At 47.8% G+C, this 18,922-nt stretch overlaps 6 protein-coding genes across 6 annotated transcripts; 2 read left to right on the forward strand and 4 right to left on the reverse strand.

Annotated features, from left to right (window-relative positions):
• Window positions 1-412: 412 nt before the first annotated feature.
• On the forward strand, window positions 413-2,556 carry MGYG_06993 (2-isopropylmalate synthase; the record flags this gene model as incomplete). The annotated part of the gene is made up of 4 exons (XM_003170949.1): window positions 413-420; window positions 499-643; window positions 741-2,318; window positions 2,383-2,556. 4 exons carry the CDS (start codon window positions 413-415, stop codon window positions 2,554-2,556), a joined length of 1,905 nt encoding a protein of 634 aa, XP_003170997.1.
• A 361-nt stretch (window positions 2,557-2,917) lies between these two features.
• Window positions 2,918-9,066, reverse strand: MGYG_06994 (meiotically up-regulated 62 protein; the record flags this gene model as incomplete). Its single annotated transcript, XM_003170950.1, has 6 exons — window positions 2,918-3,956; window positions 4,023-4,626; window positions 4,687-4,896; window positions 4,955-8,748; window positions 8,906-8,928; window positions 9,007-9,066. 6 exons carry the CDS (start codon window positions 9,064-9,066, stop codon window positions 2,918-2,920), a joined length of 5,730 nt encoding a protein of 1,909 aa, XP_003170998.1.
• Window positions 9,067-11,017: 1,951 nt separating this feature from the next.
• MGYG_06995 (carbonic anhydrase) lies at window positions 11,018-12,025 on the forward strand (the record flags this gene model as incomplete). Its single annotated transcript, XM_003170951.1, has 2 exons — window positions 11,018-11,480; window positions 11,619-12,025. The coding sequence occupies 2 exons, from the start codon at window positions 11,018-11,020 to the stop codon at window positions 12,023-12,025; spliced, it is 870 nt and encodes a 289-aa protein (XP_003170999.1).
• A 1,424-nt stretch (window positions 12,026-13,449) lies between these two features.
• On the reverse strand, window positions 13,450-14,271 carry MGYG_06996 (hypothetical protein; the record flags this gene model as incomplete). The annotated part of the gene is made up of 1 exon (XM_003170952.1): window positions 13,450-14,271. The coding sequence occupies one exon, from the start codon at window positions 14,269-14,271 to the stop codon at window positions 13,450-13,452; it is 822 nt and encodes a 273-aa protein (XP_003171000.1).
• Window positions 14,272-14,711: 440 nt separating this feature from the next.
• On the reverse strand, window positions 14,712-17,190 carry MGYG_06997 (sda1; the record flags this gene model as incomplete). Its single annotated transcript, XM_003170953.1, has 4 exons — window positions 14,712-16,587; window positions 16,642-16,929; window positions 17,029-17,064; window positions 17,144-17,190. 4 exons carry the CDS (start codon window positions 17,188-17,190, stop codon window positions 14,712-14,714), a joined length of 2,247 nt encoding a protein of 748 aa, XP_003171001.1.
• Window positions 17,191-17,798: 608 nt separating this feature from the next.
• Window positions 17,799-18,672, reverse strand: MGYG_06998 (40S ribosomal protein S5; the record flags this gene model as incomplete). The annotated part of the gene is made up of 3 exons (XM_003170954.1): window positions 17,799-18,116; window positions 18,203-18,386; window positions 18,536-18,672. 3 exons carry the CDS (start codon window positions 18,670-18,672, stop codon window positions 17,799-17,801), a joined length of 639 nt encoding a protein of 212 aa, XP_003171002.1.
• Between the last annotated feature and the right edge of the window lie 250 nt (window positions 18,673-18,922).

The following is an 18,922-nucleotide window of genomic DNA, read 5'->3' on the forward strand; positions in this document are numbered from 1 at the left end:
TTGCCGCGCGTCAAGTGGCCAATGATAATAGGTCTATTAGCACTCACATGTTAATGACTAACACCGATATCGGCTCAAGCTCGGACCGCAGTCGCATGGCTATTTTTGACTCACCGCGTTGAGCACAGGCGTTTACATAATCTGTGGCAGAAAAATGACTTAAAGCAGACGAACCTGAAGCTTTTCGTTTCTTACTTATATGAACTTCTTCAATATTTTTTGTCATCTTCGGGTCAAAAGTTTTGAGGTAGCTGCCTGGATATCATTTTTCACGATTTTTTGTTGGGCCACACACCCCCTTGTACTTAGTCCCTGTCCAATTGCTTCTTCCCTGCAACATCTGATAAGGCCTTATCTCATCTTCCCGCTTAAACTGAGCTCCCCCGGTCATAGCTGAGCATATCTAGCCAAAATGCCGATGTAAGAGATATCTTGCTCCCTACATCATTTTTACAACTATATGAGATACTAATCAATTCGATTTGCCTTTTGATGTAGGCTCAAGGATCCCTCCAAAAAATACAAAAAATTCCAGCCAATTGACCTGCCAAACCGTCAATGGCCAAGCAAGACCATTGACAAACCACCACGATGGCTGGCCACAGATCTCAGAGATGGAAATCAGAGTTTGGTCGACCCAATGGTGAGTATATCACTTCATTCCAGCTTCTCGCTGGATATTTTTTCTTTAAAAAAAATCCTTATCAATTCATGTTACACTGCTAACCTCTGACTCATAGAATGGGGAGCAAAAACTTCGATTTTTTCGCATGCTAGTTGGCATCGGATATAAAGAGATTGAAGTCTCGTTTCCATCAGCATCCCAGACTGATTTCGACTTTACGCAGCATCTCATAAAAACTCCCGGAACCGTCCCAGATGATGTCTGGCTACAGGTTCTCTCGCCCTGCCGCGAGGAGTTCATCCGACGCACCGTCGACTCCTTAAAAGGTGCAAAGAAAGCCATTCTCCACATCTACCTTGCTACAAGTTCATGCTTCCGACGCATCATCTTCAATATGACCAAGGAACAGAGTATGGAAATGGCGGTGCGGTGTACGAAGTACGCTCGCTCTATTACAAAGGATGACCCAGCAACTGCAGGCACAGAATGGCGATTTGAATTCTCCCCCGAGACTTTCTCCGATACCGATCCTGAGTTTGCCCTGCAGGTATGTGAGGCCGTTAAGGAAGCATGGGGACCAAGTGAAGAGGCACCCATCATCTTCAACCTGCCGGCTACCGTGGAGATGTCGACCCCTAATGTATACGCTGACCTGATTGAATATTTCTCAACCCACATCTCTGAGAGGGAAAAGGTCTGTATCTCCTTACATCCACATAACGACCGAGGATGTGCTGTTGCAGCAGCAGAGCTCGCTCAGATGGCTGGTGCACAACGTGTTGAAGGCACTCTGTTTGGAAATGGTGAGAGAACAGGCAATGTTGACCTCGTTACTCTTGCTCTCAATCTATATACCCAGGGCATCTCACCCGGTGTCGATTTCTCGGATATCCTTTCCATTATTCGAGTGGTAGAGGAGTGCAATAAGATCCCGGTCAACGAACGCTGGCCTTATGCGGGCAAACTGGTATTCTGTGCTTTCAGCGGCAGCCATCAAGATGCTATCAAAAAGGGGTTCCAAGCCCGTACTGCCGCTGGCCTCAAAGACGACGATCCCTGGGAGATGCCATACCTCCCTCTCGACCCACAGGACGTTGGCCGAGACTACGAGGCCATCATTCGTGTCAACTCCCAGAGTGGGAAAGGTGGTGTCGCTTGGGTTATACTCCGCAGCTTGGAAATGGACCTCCCTCGTGGCTTGCAAGTTGCATTCAGCAAAATTGTACAGAAGGATGCAGACCGTCTAAATCGCGAATTGAAACCCAACGAAATCGTCTCTTTGTTTGAAGAAGCTTATCACCTCAAGACAAACCCTCGCTTCAACTTGATAGATTACAACATCACAGCAGATCGTTCAACGACCCCAGCTCCTCCTGCCCCAGGCAAGGCTGTCAACACTCAGAACTTGAAGAGACGTTTCACCGGTATCATCGAAATCGACGGCACACAACATGGCATTATTGGTGTCGGGACTGGTGCAATTTCCGCTCTTGCACATGCCTTGCATTCCCTGGGTATCGATCTTGACGTCGTTAACTATACCGAGCACGCTATTGGTCGTACTAGAGATGTCAAGGCCGCAACATACATCGAATGTACTGCTGAGGGCTGCTCCCAGAGCGTATGGGGTGTCGGCGTCCATCGTGATGTTGTCCAGGCCAGTTTAATCGCCTTGTTGAGCGCCGCTAGTTCGGTAAGCTATCTTCCCACCTCCCCCTCAGTGCAAAAATACAGGCAAAGCTAATTATTGCGGATAGTTCTTAACCTCTCGTGCAAGCACTCCATTCCGTCCAACTCGTACGCAAAACTTTAGCCAGGCGGACATTGATGCCTTGGAGCAATTACAGGGGTATATGCCGCTCTCACCAAATGGATCAGAGAACAAAAAGGTAAATATCAATGCGTTGGAATCCGCAGCAGAGAACTTGTGAAGATATGATCTCTTTTAAAACGAACGAACTATGTTTCTCCTCGGCATTCTGGAATGGCTATTTTGCCAGACTTATTTAATATCTTTCTTTCAGGTGTTAGCATATTGTTCCATTCGAATTTCACTTGTGCTTCCATCTACAGCATTTGACAAGTTGCCGGCTAGTTATATCATTTGCAAGGTGGAGCAGGAAAAATAAAAAATAACTTATTTTAATGCAGATCAAATATAAATTATTCTTTTGATTTTACATAGCGTACATCATGTCATTATCCTTGAGATGTTAGAGCGTTAGAATGGCAGAAGCGCAACATAATCGCAAAGAGATTCTGTCATAGGTCCTCCTGTCCAAGTAGCATTCATTATTGGTGCTGAGGGTGAGAAGCACCTGTATCCTCCGTCCAATTATCGATGATATCATAAGCTTCGTCGTCATATTGCGTATTGTCATGAATTCCCCCATTTCCATGGCCGGTGGTACCGATAGGAGTGCCATGGAAATTATCTTTTTGAATACTGCTATTTCTCGTTGGTAGAGTGTACGTGGCGGCCACTTCTTTCCTCTTCACTGGAGGTAGTAACTGCGCCTGTTCGAAAATCCCAAAATCTGGAGCTGTTGAATGTGGGCGGGGAAGATGTTCGTCTCCATTATGAACGCGCAGACCGGTTCGAGGAGGGGACGCGCTATTGTGGCGAGGAATCTCACCGCCAACAGAGGGAACAGCTGGAGAAGCAGTCTTGTTTATGCTGTCACTGCTGTTTCCAGAGTAGCGTTCAGGGCTCTGGACCCGTTGAATATCTGGATTACCCATATGTGAAATAACCCCTGTACCTTCCCCGATAGGAATGCTTTGCTCCTGAGCACGAAGAGGCTGTTGATGTGATACATCATGGTTCACAGTGCCGGGATCCTGATAGTGCCCAACATTGTCTCCACCGATTAGAGATGGATCGACATAATCCGCAATACCTTCAGAAGCACCAGGGGCCGCGCCACTAACGGGCGGCTGTTGCATTTGACTATAGTCTTCCGCTTCAGGATATGGGGATGCAGTTTGGTGCTGAAGGATGCTGGAATCCATGATACTGCCGGCTTTAGAAGATTGGCGTCGCTCTGGCGCTTCGCCAGCCTTCATATCATGACTACCACCATCACGGATATTGAATTGAGCGATAGTTCTTAGCTTCTGCGTTACCCAAGTGGCTAGAATCTTTCCACGTTGTTTTTCGCCTAGACGGGATCGAGGGAAATGACCACGAGGAACAAAGGCCACAATGTCCGTAACTACTTGGTGCTCGTTTAGCACACTGTTCACGATAACAGGCACCATGGAGGCCAAATATGCTTTGCGAGTAACTTCTACCAAAGCGACAGTTAAACCTCCCGCTTGAAAGACCGCGCTGTGGACATTTGTTAGCATTATGACTGCAAGACGAAATTACTATATAAGGGATGAAGGCACCTACCTGCCGCCTTTGACAATATTTCTATGGCAATTTTCTATAGTGACCTCGATATCAACGGGGAAGTGGTTAAGGCCATTGATTTCGAACGTTTCTCCGATACCGCCGAGGACGAATAGAACTTGCATCTCGACAGGCTGCCCACCTGGCCCAATCGGTCGCGTAACTGTATGCAAGAAACCTAGGTCGCCTGTGCGAACATAGACAGCATCCGGGTCACCATCAACAATACGCCCTCGGAAGCGCTCAAGGTCGAATTCTTGCATAGATCCATAGAAAGCCTTCGCGCACGCCTCAGATTGGACCCAAATCTCCCCGTATTCTCCGACATGGGACAGGCAACATGTCTCGGGGTTCACGATGGCAATTTGAGTGCTCACAGGAACCATACCTGAGTCTTGGACAAGCAGGCTGTTAGTCGTCGTCTCAGGATCAACGGGGTAGATGTATCCTTGTCGGAGATATAGTGTATCGAGCCAAAGCTCAATTGGCTCAATACACATATAGGACCTCGAAGCTATCATTGGGTTAAGAACGTGTGAGTAAATGGTATTAATCGCAGTTCGATCGAGGCCGACTGCCGCGAAATGAAGTCGAACTTTCTGGTCTAGGTTAAAATGTCAGCATTGGGGTAAGTTTGGAATATAGACATATTTGGGAGACATACAAACATCCACTTTTGGCCTAGAGTCAGTTGCAACCATCAAGTTCTTCAGTTCATGAAGTTGGAATCCCTTTGCGGTCATGCTACTCATGGCATAATCCAACATTTGCCCAGTGGCATAGGTATCTTTGATCTTATACCTAGCCAAAGTATGGAAGAGAGACAATGGATTGGCAGCAAAATCAACCGGGGATACCAGATAGGTGGGAGCGCCTAAATAAGTCCGTTAGTTATACTGTATGTAACTGAGAATATATATCTTACAACTTACCAACGTATATTCCCATTAGACACGTATGGATGAATCCGAGACCCATGGTGCTTCGAACGCTTCCGAGAACAGGACGAGAGCTAGACATTTGGCAAGTCTCCTTCTGGACTTTACACATGCCCATAATCGTATCGTGGCCAATATGTACTGATAGCCTCCTCTGATCCGGTGTCCAATATGTCCACACCATTGCAGGCAAATGAGACTTTACAACCGCCTCGCTCAAAGTGAACCCCAGATGTCGGCATCCGTGAGATTGTTTGGGAGGTTTTGCGGTGTTATACGTCTGAGGCACACTGACCCGGAGAACATTTGCTGACTGTTTAATATGTTGGGCGACAACCTTTTGTTTGAGTAGATCATTCACGTCACTGTTGACCAGTATCACCTTAACATGGAAGTCTGAAATCACATGCAGTAAAGCCGGGGCATCCTCAGGTAATCGGTTCTGGTCAATCGGTGCCATTGGAATGATAACGAGGCCAAGGCAGAGACAGGCATGGACAGCATATACGTAATCTTCGGAATGGGTATACATCAGTATTACATGGTCTCCTTGTCGAAGCTTGACTTTGTTTTTCAGATATGCTGCCACAGCGGCAACCTTGGTATCGAATTTCTTCCAAGTAATAGCTTTGCCTTCACGGCCGCGGCCGTCGATAGAGCAATAGCAGAGTTCCTCTCCCTGTCTGCTAACTCGCCATTGAAGTAGATCAACGATGCTAGCGAAGTTGTTCAGGGGAGTGGATGTCCGGTCGTCCATTATTACATCTCTGATATCAACACCGGAGTACTGTTTCTCTTGCATTGCCAGTGCCTCCTGACGAACAGCAGATGATGAAGGAGACCAGATTCCTCCTGCCGGATCAGTACCGATAGGGAGATTGAGCACTGCTCTTTCAACGCCGAATTTGACATGAACACAAGGTAGAGTGCCATTGTCAAATTCTCTGCGGCACAACATGTTTCCAATTTCCTGGCGGCCGTTTCTTGTCGATCGTGGTAAGGTGTTAGGTGCTGTTATCATGATGCAGTAAACCCTTAAATGATGCTCCTGATACAAAACCTCAATGCACCTCTCTGCAAGCGAGTCCAGGAGTAAGGTGTCAAGGACACGCGGGGGACCACCGGAAGTAATTGGTGCAGTAGACGCCGCATATGACTCCAAAAGGATAACAGGTAAATGCTCGTCATTAACAAACACGTCGAACGCCGAACAGTCGTGGATTTTGGGAACATTTTTCATGATGCTGAGAATCAAATGCTGAACAAAGAAATAACGATGCTCGGTGCTTTCAACCCCATGTTCAACCCATTCTACCTTTTGGCGCAATCTATCCTCGTATAGCCCAAGAACGAAAACCTGCCCTTCAATGATACACCCGAGTAAGCCCGTTCGTAAGAACTCTGGTTCCACGATTACTGGTGTGGGACTGCCCTCTTGAAACCTGAACGGACGAGCATGGAAGATAGTTTCGGTGTGTTTTGGCAATGCCCAGAATCCTCCAGACAATGAAGGGGAATCGACCCAAATCTCTCCAATAAGATTTGGTGTACAAAGAAGTCCAGTTTCTGGATCGACAATAGCAAGAGTAGCGTCGGCGAGGGGGTATCCAAAAGCACCTACTCTTACCGAGTTCGGAGTGGTATCTGCGAGTTTCCGAGCGTCTTCGCCCAGCGCGAGCACCACGACATCGTTATTCTTCAATGCTTCCTTGTCCAGCAATACCTCACTCAGTTCGTTTCTCGGAGTCTCTGTTTTTGGAGAAGCCGTAGGAGCTCCGCCAATCAAGCTGCTTCCAAAGGTAGACTTCGGTTCGTCTGCTTTTTCCTTATCTTCAGTCTTACTATCCTTGTCTTCTTCAACAGGATGCATTTCGTGCGTAAGGGAACAGCCCATTCGCTCTTCTCCTCCCAGCCAGTCTCTAATGGATATCACCATTCCACCGTGCTCTGGTAGACACAACATAGCAGCAACCAACTCTCGGGCCCTGGGATTTCGTAGTGGACGTAACCATCTATCAGCCAAAATTTCATGGAACTCGCAATCAACCGATAATGCATCTATAAGACAAAGTTTCAAGCTAGAAAAGTTTGGTTCAACGTTTTTCTTAAAGTTTCTTGTCGTCATCGGGTCCTGTTGATAGTTGTAAACAGCTCGCTTCAACCCAGTATAATCGGCAGCCAAAAGAGTAGCTCTAAATTTGGTGATCAAACTGGCGTATAGACCGGGAGTTTCAACAGCATGAGATTCTAACCATACGGTTGTATGCCCTCCATAGACAGTCAGGAGTACTCCCAGAATCATACCAATACCATGTCTAGGATCTAGGTAGGTCATCAAAATCTCGGCGGGAGATTTCGGGCTGTCTTGAGAAGGTGGAACGGATGCAATGACTGCGCTGAATGAAGCCATCTGATGCATGATAGTCCTGTGGCTCAAGACAACGCCTCTCAAGTCACCAGTGGGGACAGAAAAGGACGATAAAGTGGAAGATGACAATGGACCACCCTCAAAAATGTCGTCTTTTTTCTTTGGATGATAACTGCCAAACTCATTTGTCTTCCACCACTCCACGCCTCTTGGCCAGTTAAGTTTTTGGGTGGTGATATCTCTCTGGAATGTCTTTAAATTGTTTTCCGTCGTCAAAGCGAGATGAGCTTGTGTCGAGGTGAGGATAACGTTTAGGCTCGCATAGTCTTCCAGGTTATTGATCGGGACTGCAACAACACCAGCGATAAAACATCCCATTAGCGCCACAGCGAATTCGATGAGCTCACTGTCCCTGTACACCAGGGCAACTCTATCCCCTCTGTATAGATTACTTTTGTCGCGTATAACTTGAGCGACCTTCTCTGCTCGACTGCCCAGTTTCTCCCAAGTAATTGATGCGATTTCCTTGCCACGCTGATCAAGAACCCAATATGCCGGCTGTTTTGGTAGCGTTCGTGCACGATGTCGGAGAACAGTCGGAATATTATCAAAGCTCGACATTGGCAGATTGGAATTATGTGGATCTTGGACATCAAACGGGATATCTCGGGGTTCGAGCGGAAGAAGATGGTTGACCGCAGCTCCACCTGGCATGCTTGACATTGGCATTGGAGCGGGAGGTATGTTCGCGGTGGGGGAAAAGGGTTCCATTTGAGAATACCGTTGGAAGCTCTGTCCATAGCTGTCTCTCCTAGGTTCCTGCTGGTGACCAGCAAAGTCGGAGAAGTAGCCTTGCTGCGAATCGATAGTAGAGTGGCGTGTGGGTGGTTCTATCTCCGGCTGTTGATTCGGGTTAAATGCATAATTTTGGCTTACCAGCGTCCCTGCTCTGGAGGCTTCATAGCTATCCGTTGGACCCTTGGGGAGGAATAGCGAGTCATACGAGCCCACTGAGTGTTTTCGATTGCCCGTAGGCCCAATAGGAGCTGTAGGAGGTGGTGCAGTGGGTGCAAGGGAGAAGCCTAACTCCTGCTCTTGAATCCTTGACAGCTGGCTGCCCTGGTAGTGACCATAATTAGGCTCCGCTTCCGTTGTATGCTCACCACTAGAAGCACCAAGTAGGTGTGTAGGCATGTGATGCTCTGGCTGGTGATGTGTGTTTAGCGGAGCAACGCTCAGAGAAAGCGGTGCTTGAGCTCCAGAATCAGTTGGGTGTTCCCCAGACGAGACATTGATAGTCTCAGAGCCGCGCGGTATCTGCTCAAAGCTTAGTGGTCTGTGCAGGGGTGGGTTTTCCGGCTGGCTGGCGGCAGGCTTTGGCATGTACTGCGATAGAAGGAGTGTGCGGCGCTTCTGGTACCTATATCAGAGGTCAATCGCTATGATACAAAGTGTCTATAACTTGTAATAAACGCAACATGTGGCCGCGACTGGTTATACGTATGGCCGTGGCTATCAAACCCCCGCCGCCGAGCTGCTAATGGCAGCCTTGATAAGCAGAGAGCTATGACACTTACCCCTTCTCCGTAATATCGCCATCCTAAACCATACATTCGATAATCGTTAGCATCCCACAGCTGTGAACAGATAGTACAAAGTAAGAAGCAGATCATCATACCTCCAGTTCTGCGTCGAGCTCTCGCAGCGCCGCCTGGAGTTCCGGATTATCCTCCGCCATGGTCTAGGACGAAAGCGATGTGGTGCGCCTCACTCAGGCCACTGCATGACAGGTCTTCCTGGTGTTGAATGGTGGGAACGAGACAGCGCAAAGCACAGAACACTGGCCGACGTCTTAAAAACCTATTCAGCCGCGCTCCTCGAGCTGAGATCCTTCTTGTCGTCGCTCCTCGTCTTCAGCTTCTTCCGCCTTGTCGCTGGATTTCGACTTTCGCGCTTCAGTTGGGAGGCGATGGTCACGAGACCAGGGAGAAAGGTTAGTCCGAAAACGCTTAGTCATAAATGCGTAAGCAGGTGAACGGGAAAGCCGTTTAAAAGAAAGACGACGAGATACATAGAGAATATAAGAATGTCGAGAGTTGGGGAAGAAAAAGGACGTGGAAGAGCCAGGACGTTTGTCGACAAGAAGAAGAACAGCTGCTCAGACTGCTGATAGCTATATATCCTCCTCGTGATGGTCTATCTCCACGAGTTCCCGCTGATAGTCGGCCGGCGGGTTTCGTCCCGACCGTTATTTCATGGTCGACATGACCAGCGCAGATGACCTCAATACGACAGGCATCGGCAACAAAAAGGAGAAAGCATATATTAGAGAGGCAGAGATAAGGAACAGAATGGCCTATCTCTACCGCATGCAGGAGAATCAAGTTTTCATGGAGGGGGACAGGGAGATGAGTGCGTTGATTCTGTCACTTCGAGCCCCCCGCGAAAGCCATGCCGTGAGGTAACACGTGAAGTAGGTAAAGGAGTTCTGCTGCTTGACTTATCTCCTTGATACCTTTGTGTTATGATGACCCTGTCGAATTTCTGTTACAATCATATGGAGGGTGGTTTGTGATCCCCTTAGTTTCTACCTTTCAGCACATCTTCGAGGCCAAGCCTACCGGAGATGACTCCTGCCGTTGGCAAATCAGATATATACCTGGCTAGACATATTCTACCGAAAGACATAATATCCTGAATTCCGCGAATTGGCTTGGCTCCCAATATGCGGTATTCTACCTAATCCTTTTTCGAAATACACCTTGAGGTTCTTCTCAGAGTTATCTCGACTACAGCACGGCCTCGAAGATCTTCTCCAAATAACAGCAAAGATATATCAATTTACCAATCACTTTTTATAAAATTGTACGCCGGATAAACGGGCCTCTTTGGTAACGGAGACAAAATGGTTGACGTGGGCCCTCCCACCTAGACACCCATCCCTTGCTCCAACGGATATCGGCCGGATGGAACCAACCCCAAGGCAGCCTGCGCATGGAGTATTCGAACTACAGATTTACGATTTCTTTTATTTAAGCCTCGATCAAAGGCATTTATACTCTCTTCATTCCAGAGCTGAGCCTCACATGCTATGGAGCGCGCAAGAATCGATTTCATACTTGACCAGGAACCGTGATTTATGACGCGATGGCATATTTGTCAGAGACATGGAGAAATGACGCTTTGAGCACAGTACCTGCTTGTGTCCTTACAGCCGTGTTGTACCCCTACCTGATGGCTACTACAGGCTAAAGGGGTATAGATTCTTTCGTAACCCGCGGAAGCGCGACTTACGGAGTGCGGGATCAAAAACCAAAGAATTATTAACACGGCAGAAGAAGCGTGCGTACATACCTAGCGTCCGCCTCCGTCTGAAGTCAATTTTGGAGTTACTTACGTTACTACTTATCGGATCCACATATATAATAAGCTGGCTTTAATATTTCTCATCTGCAGAACACGACGGCACTAAACGGTCCTTTTTTTTTACATGCTAACCGTTTAGGGGCGTCTGGCACTCCTTTCTATCCCTACAGTGCGGTCTTTTCTCTGGTAAACCCGGGGCTAGATTGATATCGCGGGGGCCTTAAATAGTGGATTTCCGAGGAGCCCTCAGATATAAAACTCCATGATTCTCCTCCACCATAGCCTCTGTTGCTCTGTCCTTCAATCATAAGCCAGCCACCATCATGATGTTTTACCGTCATTTCGCAGCCTTCGCTGCCATTATCACATCTACTTCTGCTTCATGTCTTTATGGAACCAGTTTAGCACCACGTCAAGTCAACCTTGATGGACAGGTCCCAGTGGCAACATTCAACTATACTGGCGAAGGTGGTCCCCTCCACTGGGTTGGCCTTAATGCTACCGCCAACAGAGAGTGCGGGCATGGCGCAACGCAGTCTCCCATTGTTATCAACACAAAGCTCATTCCGCGGGTACCTAAGGGTTCGGTTACCATGAGCATCCCCAACGTTCCGATGGCAGACTTTGAAAACCTAGGCTCTACCGTGGAGGTAATTGTCGGAGGAAAACTCAAGGCTGCTGGGAAAGCCTATGAGCTGGCACAATTCCATTTCCATACCCCGAGCGAGCATCGAATCGACGAGGAATATTCCCCAATGGAGGTTCACTTCGTGTTCCAAACTCCAGGTAAGTTCATTAAGTTCATCCAATAGATACCTTAACTCTATTTCCCTTTCCAATCTCTCCCCTGAACATCCGAATCCCCGCCTATACCCCCTTTCTTATATATGGTTACGGCTAACACGGATGCGATATGCTGTCCAGATAAATCGATTGCTGTGATTGCATTCTTTGTGGAGCTATCGCCGTATGGACGTTCTACTCCACTTCTGAGTCAGGTGTTTGCGAACTTGCATCAGATTAAAACCCCTGGCACAATTACAAAGACAAAGCGACTTGATTTCTCCAAGGTCATCGATCATCTTCATGCCCATGACATCTACGCATATACCGGGTCACTCACGACGCCGCCATGTAGTGATAAGGTAGCCTGGTATCTCAGTGCCGCGCCACTCACAATCGATGTATCGTCTTTCAATGCTCTCAAGAAGATTGTCAAGTACAATGCTCGCTACACTCAAAACTCACCCGGCCTAAAGAACCTGATGGAAATTGCAGCACAGGATGTTGGATGCACCAACAGGACACAGACCATTAGAAGAATGTCTTAATCGTGGAATAAGGCGTTTTCTGAGACGGGATGTACGGCCACGAATAGGATGCGGGCCGTCTCTGTTCGGGCTTGCAGGATTTTGCTCAACTGGCATGTAATGCCTTCGCTTATATTTTTGTTTTAACCGCTCCGCAGATTTGACCTAGGTTCTTTTTAATAATGTGCCATAACATTTTGCTTTTTTGTTTTAGGCAATGCTTGCTTGCCCATCCGTTTAGCACGTACTATACTACAATCCCCTGGCCGATATCATCTGCCAGGCCGCATTCTCCGCTTAAGCCTATCGTTCACGCGGGGAGAACAAACTAGAACAAACTAAAACAGCATTCAAAGGTGTCGCTTCGCCACCCTTGCTACGCCTATCCGCGGATTCGATAGTGCTGCCCTTCGAGTCAAACCTTCTTCCGTCCCATCTCTCTGTTTAGCCTGAACTCTTTAAGTCTCAAGGGGTGTTTTAACGAGTCGAACTCCCACCATGATGGACATGAACTCCCCTGTTTCAACTGTCAGCAGGCTGTTACATATTGCGCAAACAGGATAGGGGCTGCTTATATCGGCTACAGTGCCGAGGATGCTGTGATTACGATCAAGACAAAGTCTGCCGAGCCATCGAAAAGCAAATCCTTCCTAGCTAAATATCTTAATTTCGGGCATAGCGTCGAGGCTGAAAAGCTTCGATGAAAGCTTTAATTAATTACCCCCTTCGTTAACCTCGCACTCGTGTTCGACTCGAAGCTGTCAAGTGGATGAATCCAGTGATGTATCGGTCTTTTTTCTTCTGTTAGGGCTGACTCGATTCCAAACAGGCCTTAGTCCTGTGTTTTGCAGGGCAAAGCCTGCTTGCTTGCTCCCCCATACAAAGCGGAGAAGTCTCATCAGGGGCGGCCGGGTGAGACAGGCCTCCGTCCACTGCGCAGTGGATAGAATGTCTTGCCTCACAGGGGCTGTTGTTTGGCAAACTCTTCTGGCGACTGCAGACATAAATACTGGGCACGGTGCCGTGCCGCCCAAGAAGACTCTGTCCTGCCTGCCGAGCTGCCCAGCAACGGAATTCCAGTCTCGGCGCAGGCCAAGTCGAATATCCCGCAACTCAACTCGGGTAAAACCTCCGTATACAGAATGTTATGCAGATTATCTCCCGTCAACATGGCATGGCATGGCTCGCACGTCCGGGACAGATATTTTTTGGACGCCAATGCATACATATATCCAGGTGTCTTGGGCTTCAATGCACAGTGAAAGTTCTGGAAAACCCTCGGGGAATAATGATAATATTACTAAAATTTTCCGCATCCCTTACACTAGACCTGCATGTTCTAGGGACGCGGGTAACTCATAAAAGTACACACGCTGACGATGATAAGGTACATAGCGTAAAATAACAATGCCTAGTTAAGGCTGATTAGAACAATATTAAAGGGGTTAAACGCCACTCATCCGGACCTCCCTTGCTTCCCGCAAGTATTCCTCGTCAACATCTTCTCTTCTCTTCAGAAAAGCAGCATCGTCAAAATCTCCGCCGCCAACACTATCAAAAACGAATGCTGCGCTCGGGTCTTCCTGCTCTGGGCTTCTTTTCAGTGTTGAGGAGGCAGGGGACGACTTCAATAATGTTCTTTGCCTCCCAGTTCTCGGCTGTAGGGTGGGTCGCGAATGTGCAGGGTAAATGCGTGAAGGAAATACATCTTGGCTCTCGAAGTCCTCGTCGTCCTCGTCGAAACCACGCTTATAGGGGTTAGGCCTTGGAAGGGACACGGAGGAATCAAATGATTGCGTGGACTCCTGGCTACTCGACGGAAGCGATTCTTCGTCCAGTTGTCTTCCAGTCACCATTGGTCCAACCATGGCTGCGGAAGGCTCAGGGAACGATTGTACTCCATAGTTCCCAACCTTGAATGCACCGCTGAAAGGGATTAATTCCGTATGTGCAGGGGATATTGAGCTGGCCGTATATTGTTCATTCTGGGTTGTAGCCTTGGGTTGATGATAGTTTGGCTTGGCTATTATTTTCGTTCGGTACCCTTCCGGTACAGCCTTTCGAACTCGCATGCCAACTGCCAGGAGAGACGACTGTATCGTGGCAGGCAGGGTTGGGTGCGCAGAGTGTGTGGGTGCGTTGTAGTTGAAGTGTGACGAGGGTTCGCTTCCAGTTTGCTGTGAAGGAGAGGGAGAGAAGTATTGCGTGATAGGGACCTGGAATCTTCGTTTCTTCAACGAGGCAGATAGGGTAGTCCCTGCAGCCATGGTGCTAGTTGTGCCTTCGCAGACGAGAAAATGCAAGCTGATATTATATTATAATCCCAAATCAATAACAAGAACTTCTGATAAGAGGCGGGGTAGCTGATATAGCTTTTCAGATAGCTCAGATAGCTGTGATAGCTGTGATAGCAGTGGCGGTGGTTGAAGCTGCGATGATAAGGGAGAAAGTCGCCTGCAGCGTCTTATTTTCTGTGAAGTCGCAAAAGTTGGAGGTTGGGACAAACTCAAAAAAACGCGAAGCGCGAAAGGAAACGCGCTTCTTAGACGCCAATATAACCCTTTTCGGCAGACGCGATACTGGGACGTGTCGGGGTCGATATCAGATGGATGCTGTGGTGAGGAGAGATGACAGGAGACGACGAATAGAGAAAAGAGACGTCTATGTATATTAACCAATCTACAGTGTATATAGCCAGTGCGGATGTCTACCCCTGGTTGCCTCGTTTCCCTCCCCTTCTATTCCGCTCATGGTGTGCTTTCAGCGTCGCCCGGGTCTCAACAAGACTTCGCTTCCCCTTCGCCTTCGCCTTACCAAGGGTCATCATAAAGTTCTTCTTTCTGGCCTTCTCCTTGTTCGTTGAGCTCTTGCCCAGCTTCTCCTTGGTTTCCTTTTTGCGGGCGAGCTTGCTCTTGAACTCGGAGCGATCAGTCTTGGTCTCGTTGACGTGGGCGATCTTCTCTAGCCTGGTCTGCTTTCCAGCCGAGAGAGCAGCAAGGCCTTCGATCTCTGCAGCAGTCAGAGAATCGTCAGTGTGTCGGTTCGTAGCAGCTTGCTGTAGCAGTCTCTTGCGCTTGTTCTCGGGAAGCAAGGCGTTGACACTGGCGGCAGCTCGTAGCTCGGCGAGTTTGGCCAGGTCAGCAGGCGTGAGAATGCGGGTTGTTGCAAGACGTGATATCTTCTTTGCCTCAGGTTCTTCCGTTACCTTCTCATCCACAGCGTTAGTAACCTTATCGTCGGTTTTAGCCTTCTTGGTAGTTGGTCCCTCGTCTTCAGAATCGCTGAATACGATATCAACGTCACTTTGGACATCAATCCAACCGCCAGAGTCATCACTGTCATCTTCCTCCATGTTCCACGCCGCCCAATCATTTTCATTCTCCTCGTCTTCATCGGTCTCCCCGTCAGATGGAAGTCCATTTTCTCTCCTATTCTTTCTTCTCTCCTCCTCCTTCCATTTTTCCAGTAGCTCGAGGCCTTCAATTTCACCAATTTCCTCTTCTCCATATCGTTGTGATTTTCTCTCCCCAACCTTCAAGCCCATAGCTGCGTCTTTACCACGATCCCTCCTCTTCAGCTTTTCTGCGCCAACTTCACGGTATAAACTCAAAAGACCCTTAGCAGCCATCATCACGCCCTTGTCTTTACTCTTCTTGTACATCACAAGATCTTGTAGAAGAGTATCATTCATGGCCAGTGGCTGTCGAACGCATATCTCTCTGATGGCATTGAGACCTGCTGATGCAACCTCTGCAGCAGATCCTTCGGAGACAAACTCATTTGCAATCTTCTGTATCAAAGGTTCAAGGGTATCTGGAGGAACAAGGGAATGACATGATTGAGCAAGAGAGGCAAGGAACGATGTGACAGATGGCTGTTTAGGCGTAAGGTATTTCAGAAAATAGGAGTATAGTTGGATGATGGTGAGTTTGTGCAAACCAACTAATCGAGAAACCAGTTGTAGTACCAGTAGTTTCTGTTCAAGGTTCAGCTTGGCCCTGGTGTTTTGTAGGTGTTTCTGGAACAAGTTCTCCGCAAAACCCTGAGGGTCATGTAAAAGATGCAAGGCCGAGAAATTTAGCGGATGGGGAGCGTTCTTCTTCTTTTCCTTCTTCTTTACGATCGCTTTCGCCTTCTCAATGGCCTTTGCTCTTTTCTTTGACCCCTTGTTGATAGTAGCTTGATGTTTGACTTTACCAACATCAATGACATCGTCATCGCTGCTCTCGTCTTCAAGCTCTTCTCTTTCTTTATCGCCACCCAGGAAAAAACGGACTCCGCCAATAATGACCTTTTCATTATCAGCCAGTGCAGCTTCTTTCATTATTTCAACAGCCTTTGATTCCGTCCATATCTGGCGTTTCCATAGTTCTCGAGTGATTTTTACAGACCAGAGAGCTTTGCTTGAAGACCGGTCAGCAGTGACCAGGTTAAACAGCACCGTCTGGATGGTCCTGTTCAGTTTGTGGTTTGTAGTCTTTGCATTAGCTGAACGTAAGTCTGAGACTATCTTTTGAAATAGGAATGCTCTGAGCGTTTTGCTTGGTGTCGATACTAAAATGGGGAACAATGTTTGAAGAAGCCTGTAGATTCAGGTCAGTTTAGGTTAAGGGAAAAAAGAAAAGCAATATCCTTACGTTGAAGAATCAATTATCTCTTTTCGTTTCAATAGCACCAAGCTGCCCACGATTTTCTCCCGCAAATCTGGACTCAGAACTGCATGGTGGAGCGAAATCATCTCAATCAGCTCCTGCGGAAAATCTTTCGTTATTTCTGGATAGCATTCAGCAACATGCGCTACGAAATCAACTAGATCTATCAAGGATATAATTCCGGTATCAGTAGCAGCTGATGGCGCAGCCATGAAAATTTCACGGTGGTTTTCATATTGGAGGTGCTGGCTTCGGAAATCTTCAACGTATGATCTGTTGCGCAGCAGAGCTGGTTAGCCACAGGGAAAAAATAATCACAGATTCCAGCATATCAGATACAGCTTAGTCTGGATAACAAGGGATGCAACGTACTTTGGGTCTCGTCGAATTTTATACTGGAGATTTGTTCTGTTGGAAACGAAGGTGTTAGCTTAGCTGCCATGGACACGAGTCAGCACATAGCAAGGTGGAAACGGGTATCACGAACAGATCAGCATCGACCTTCTCCAACGCGCCTAACTTGCGCTTCCCCATGGTGCTCTAGTTAGTTGGCTGAAGGGGGTTGATCGGTTAATGGTGATTGTGATGTTTGAAAGTGCAAAGATAAAAAGTTACTATCTTATCAATTTTTCATGATACACTAACTTTGACCTAGGTACTTTGGGGCGGGCTCTAGCAACCAAATTTTTAACCTACTTCCTGCAGTGCTAATAATAAAGAACATATTTTTGCTCGAGGCTGATGGCCATGACAGTTTACTAAGAATATGGCTGCTGAAAAGTATTTAAAATTGAAATTGCAGTAACGTTCAGGATTACCTGCGACTGGCGTGATACCTACATTCTCTCGACCATAATCGTACAAATTCTAAGAATTAATGGCTCGTTATTGAAATGTAGATCATGATAGTTTGCATTGCGGCTACATTAGAAGAAAGGTCATCCGTTTTGGATTTTTCCTGTCCCTTTTAACACCATATGGTTACCGTGGCCCAAATTTCACACGCAAAATAAAGAGCCGAATCCATACAGAAGAAAAGGACAATTCCGTCCTCGCCTCACATACACACCCATGCGCAACACGTCAGGGAAAAAAACGCAATAACCCCCAATGGAAAATGTGTATTCCTTGTATTTCTTTTTTTATCGGTTACTCTTAGCGACACGCTCCAACTCGTCCTTCTTCTTGATGGCGTAGGAGTTTGAGGAGCCCTTGGCAGCGTTGATCAGCTCATCGGCAAGACACTCAGAGATGGTCTTAATGTTGCGGAAAGAGGCTTCACGGGCACCAATGGTGATGAGGGCAATGGCCTGGTTGACACGGCGGAGAGGGGAAACATCGACAGCCTGGCGACGGACGGTACCGGCAGAGCCAATTCGGGTGCTGTCTTCTCGGGGGCCGCAGTTGGAGATGGCATCAACGGTGATCTGGATAGGGTTCTGGTCGGTCATGATGTGAATCTGGACAAATTGTTAGCTGGGCCATTGACTCTGCCACATTTGATATCTCAGAATATCCATCGAGGATTGAAGGTGGTTTCACGTACGATCTCGAAGGCGTGAGCGACAATTCGGACGGCCATGACCTTCTTTCCGTTGTTTCGGCCGTTCATCATGAGGGAGTTGGTGAGACGCTCAATGATAGGGCACTGAGCTTTTCGGAATCGCTTAGCGGCATATCGGCCAGCAGAGTGAGGAACGTAGACAGGTTGTCGGATCTGGATGTAGTCGCTATATGCGCATGTCAGCTTCCAGTTGCGCTCAGTTTAAGACTCCTTCCCAGCATTCAATCCAATGCTTTGTATGTTCCTCTCTCGTTCCAGCGGGGAGAAACGAATCTCGCGCAGCAAACGGCCTGCGAAAAAGATGGAAGGACGTACGTCAAGGAGATATCCCGGACCTGGATGTCCTCATAGCTCCATTTGTTGAAGAGCTTGATGTTGCCCATCTCGGCGGTGACATCCTTGGGCAGCACATTGTAGGCGCCGGTTTCGACCTCGACTTCCCCGTCAGACATGTTGGAAGCCGTTTAACCGTGAGTCGACGAGCTGATATAAGTGGGCGGAAGGGCGGCTTGGTTGTGGTCGGCGAGTTCGTCCAAGTCGTGCTGCTGGTTTCTTCTTCAAGGGAAGGAGGAAAAGACTTGAAGTTGAAGATTCAACTTTCGACTTTCGCTTAGCGACTTTTTTTCCTGTTGCGTCTTTGTGGGTTGCGCTTTAGGGCTCGATGCTTATTGGCTGGGAGATATTTTGCTTAGTCACTAGTAA

Source organism: Nannizzia gypsea, genomic scaffold (genome assembly GCF_000150975.2).
Source record: "Nannizzia gypsea CBS 118893 supercont1.6 genomic scaffold, whole genome shotgun sequence".
Lineage (NCBI taxonomy): Eukaryota > Fungi > Ascomycota > Eurotiomycetes > Onygenales > Arthrodermataceae > Nannizzia > Nannizzia gypsea.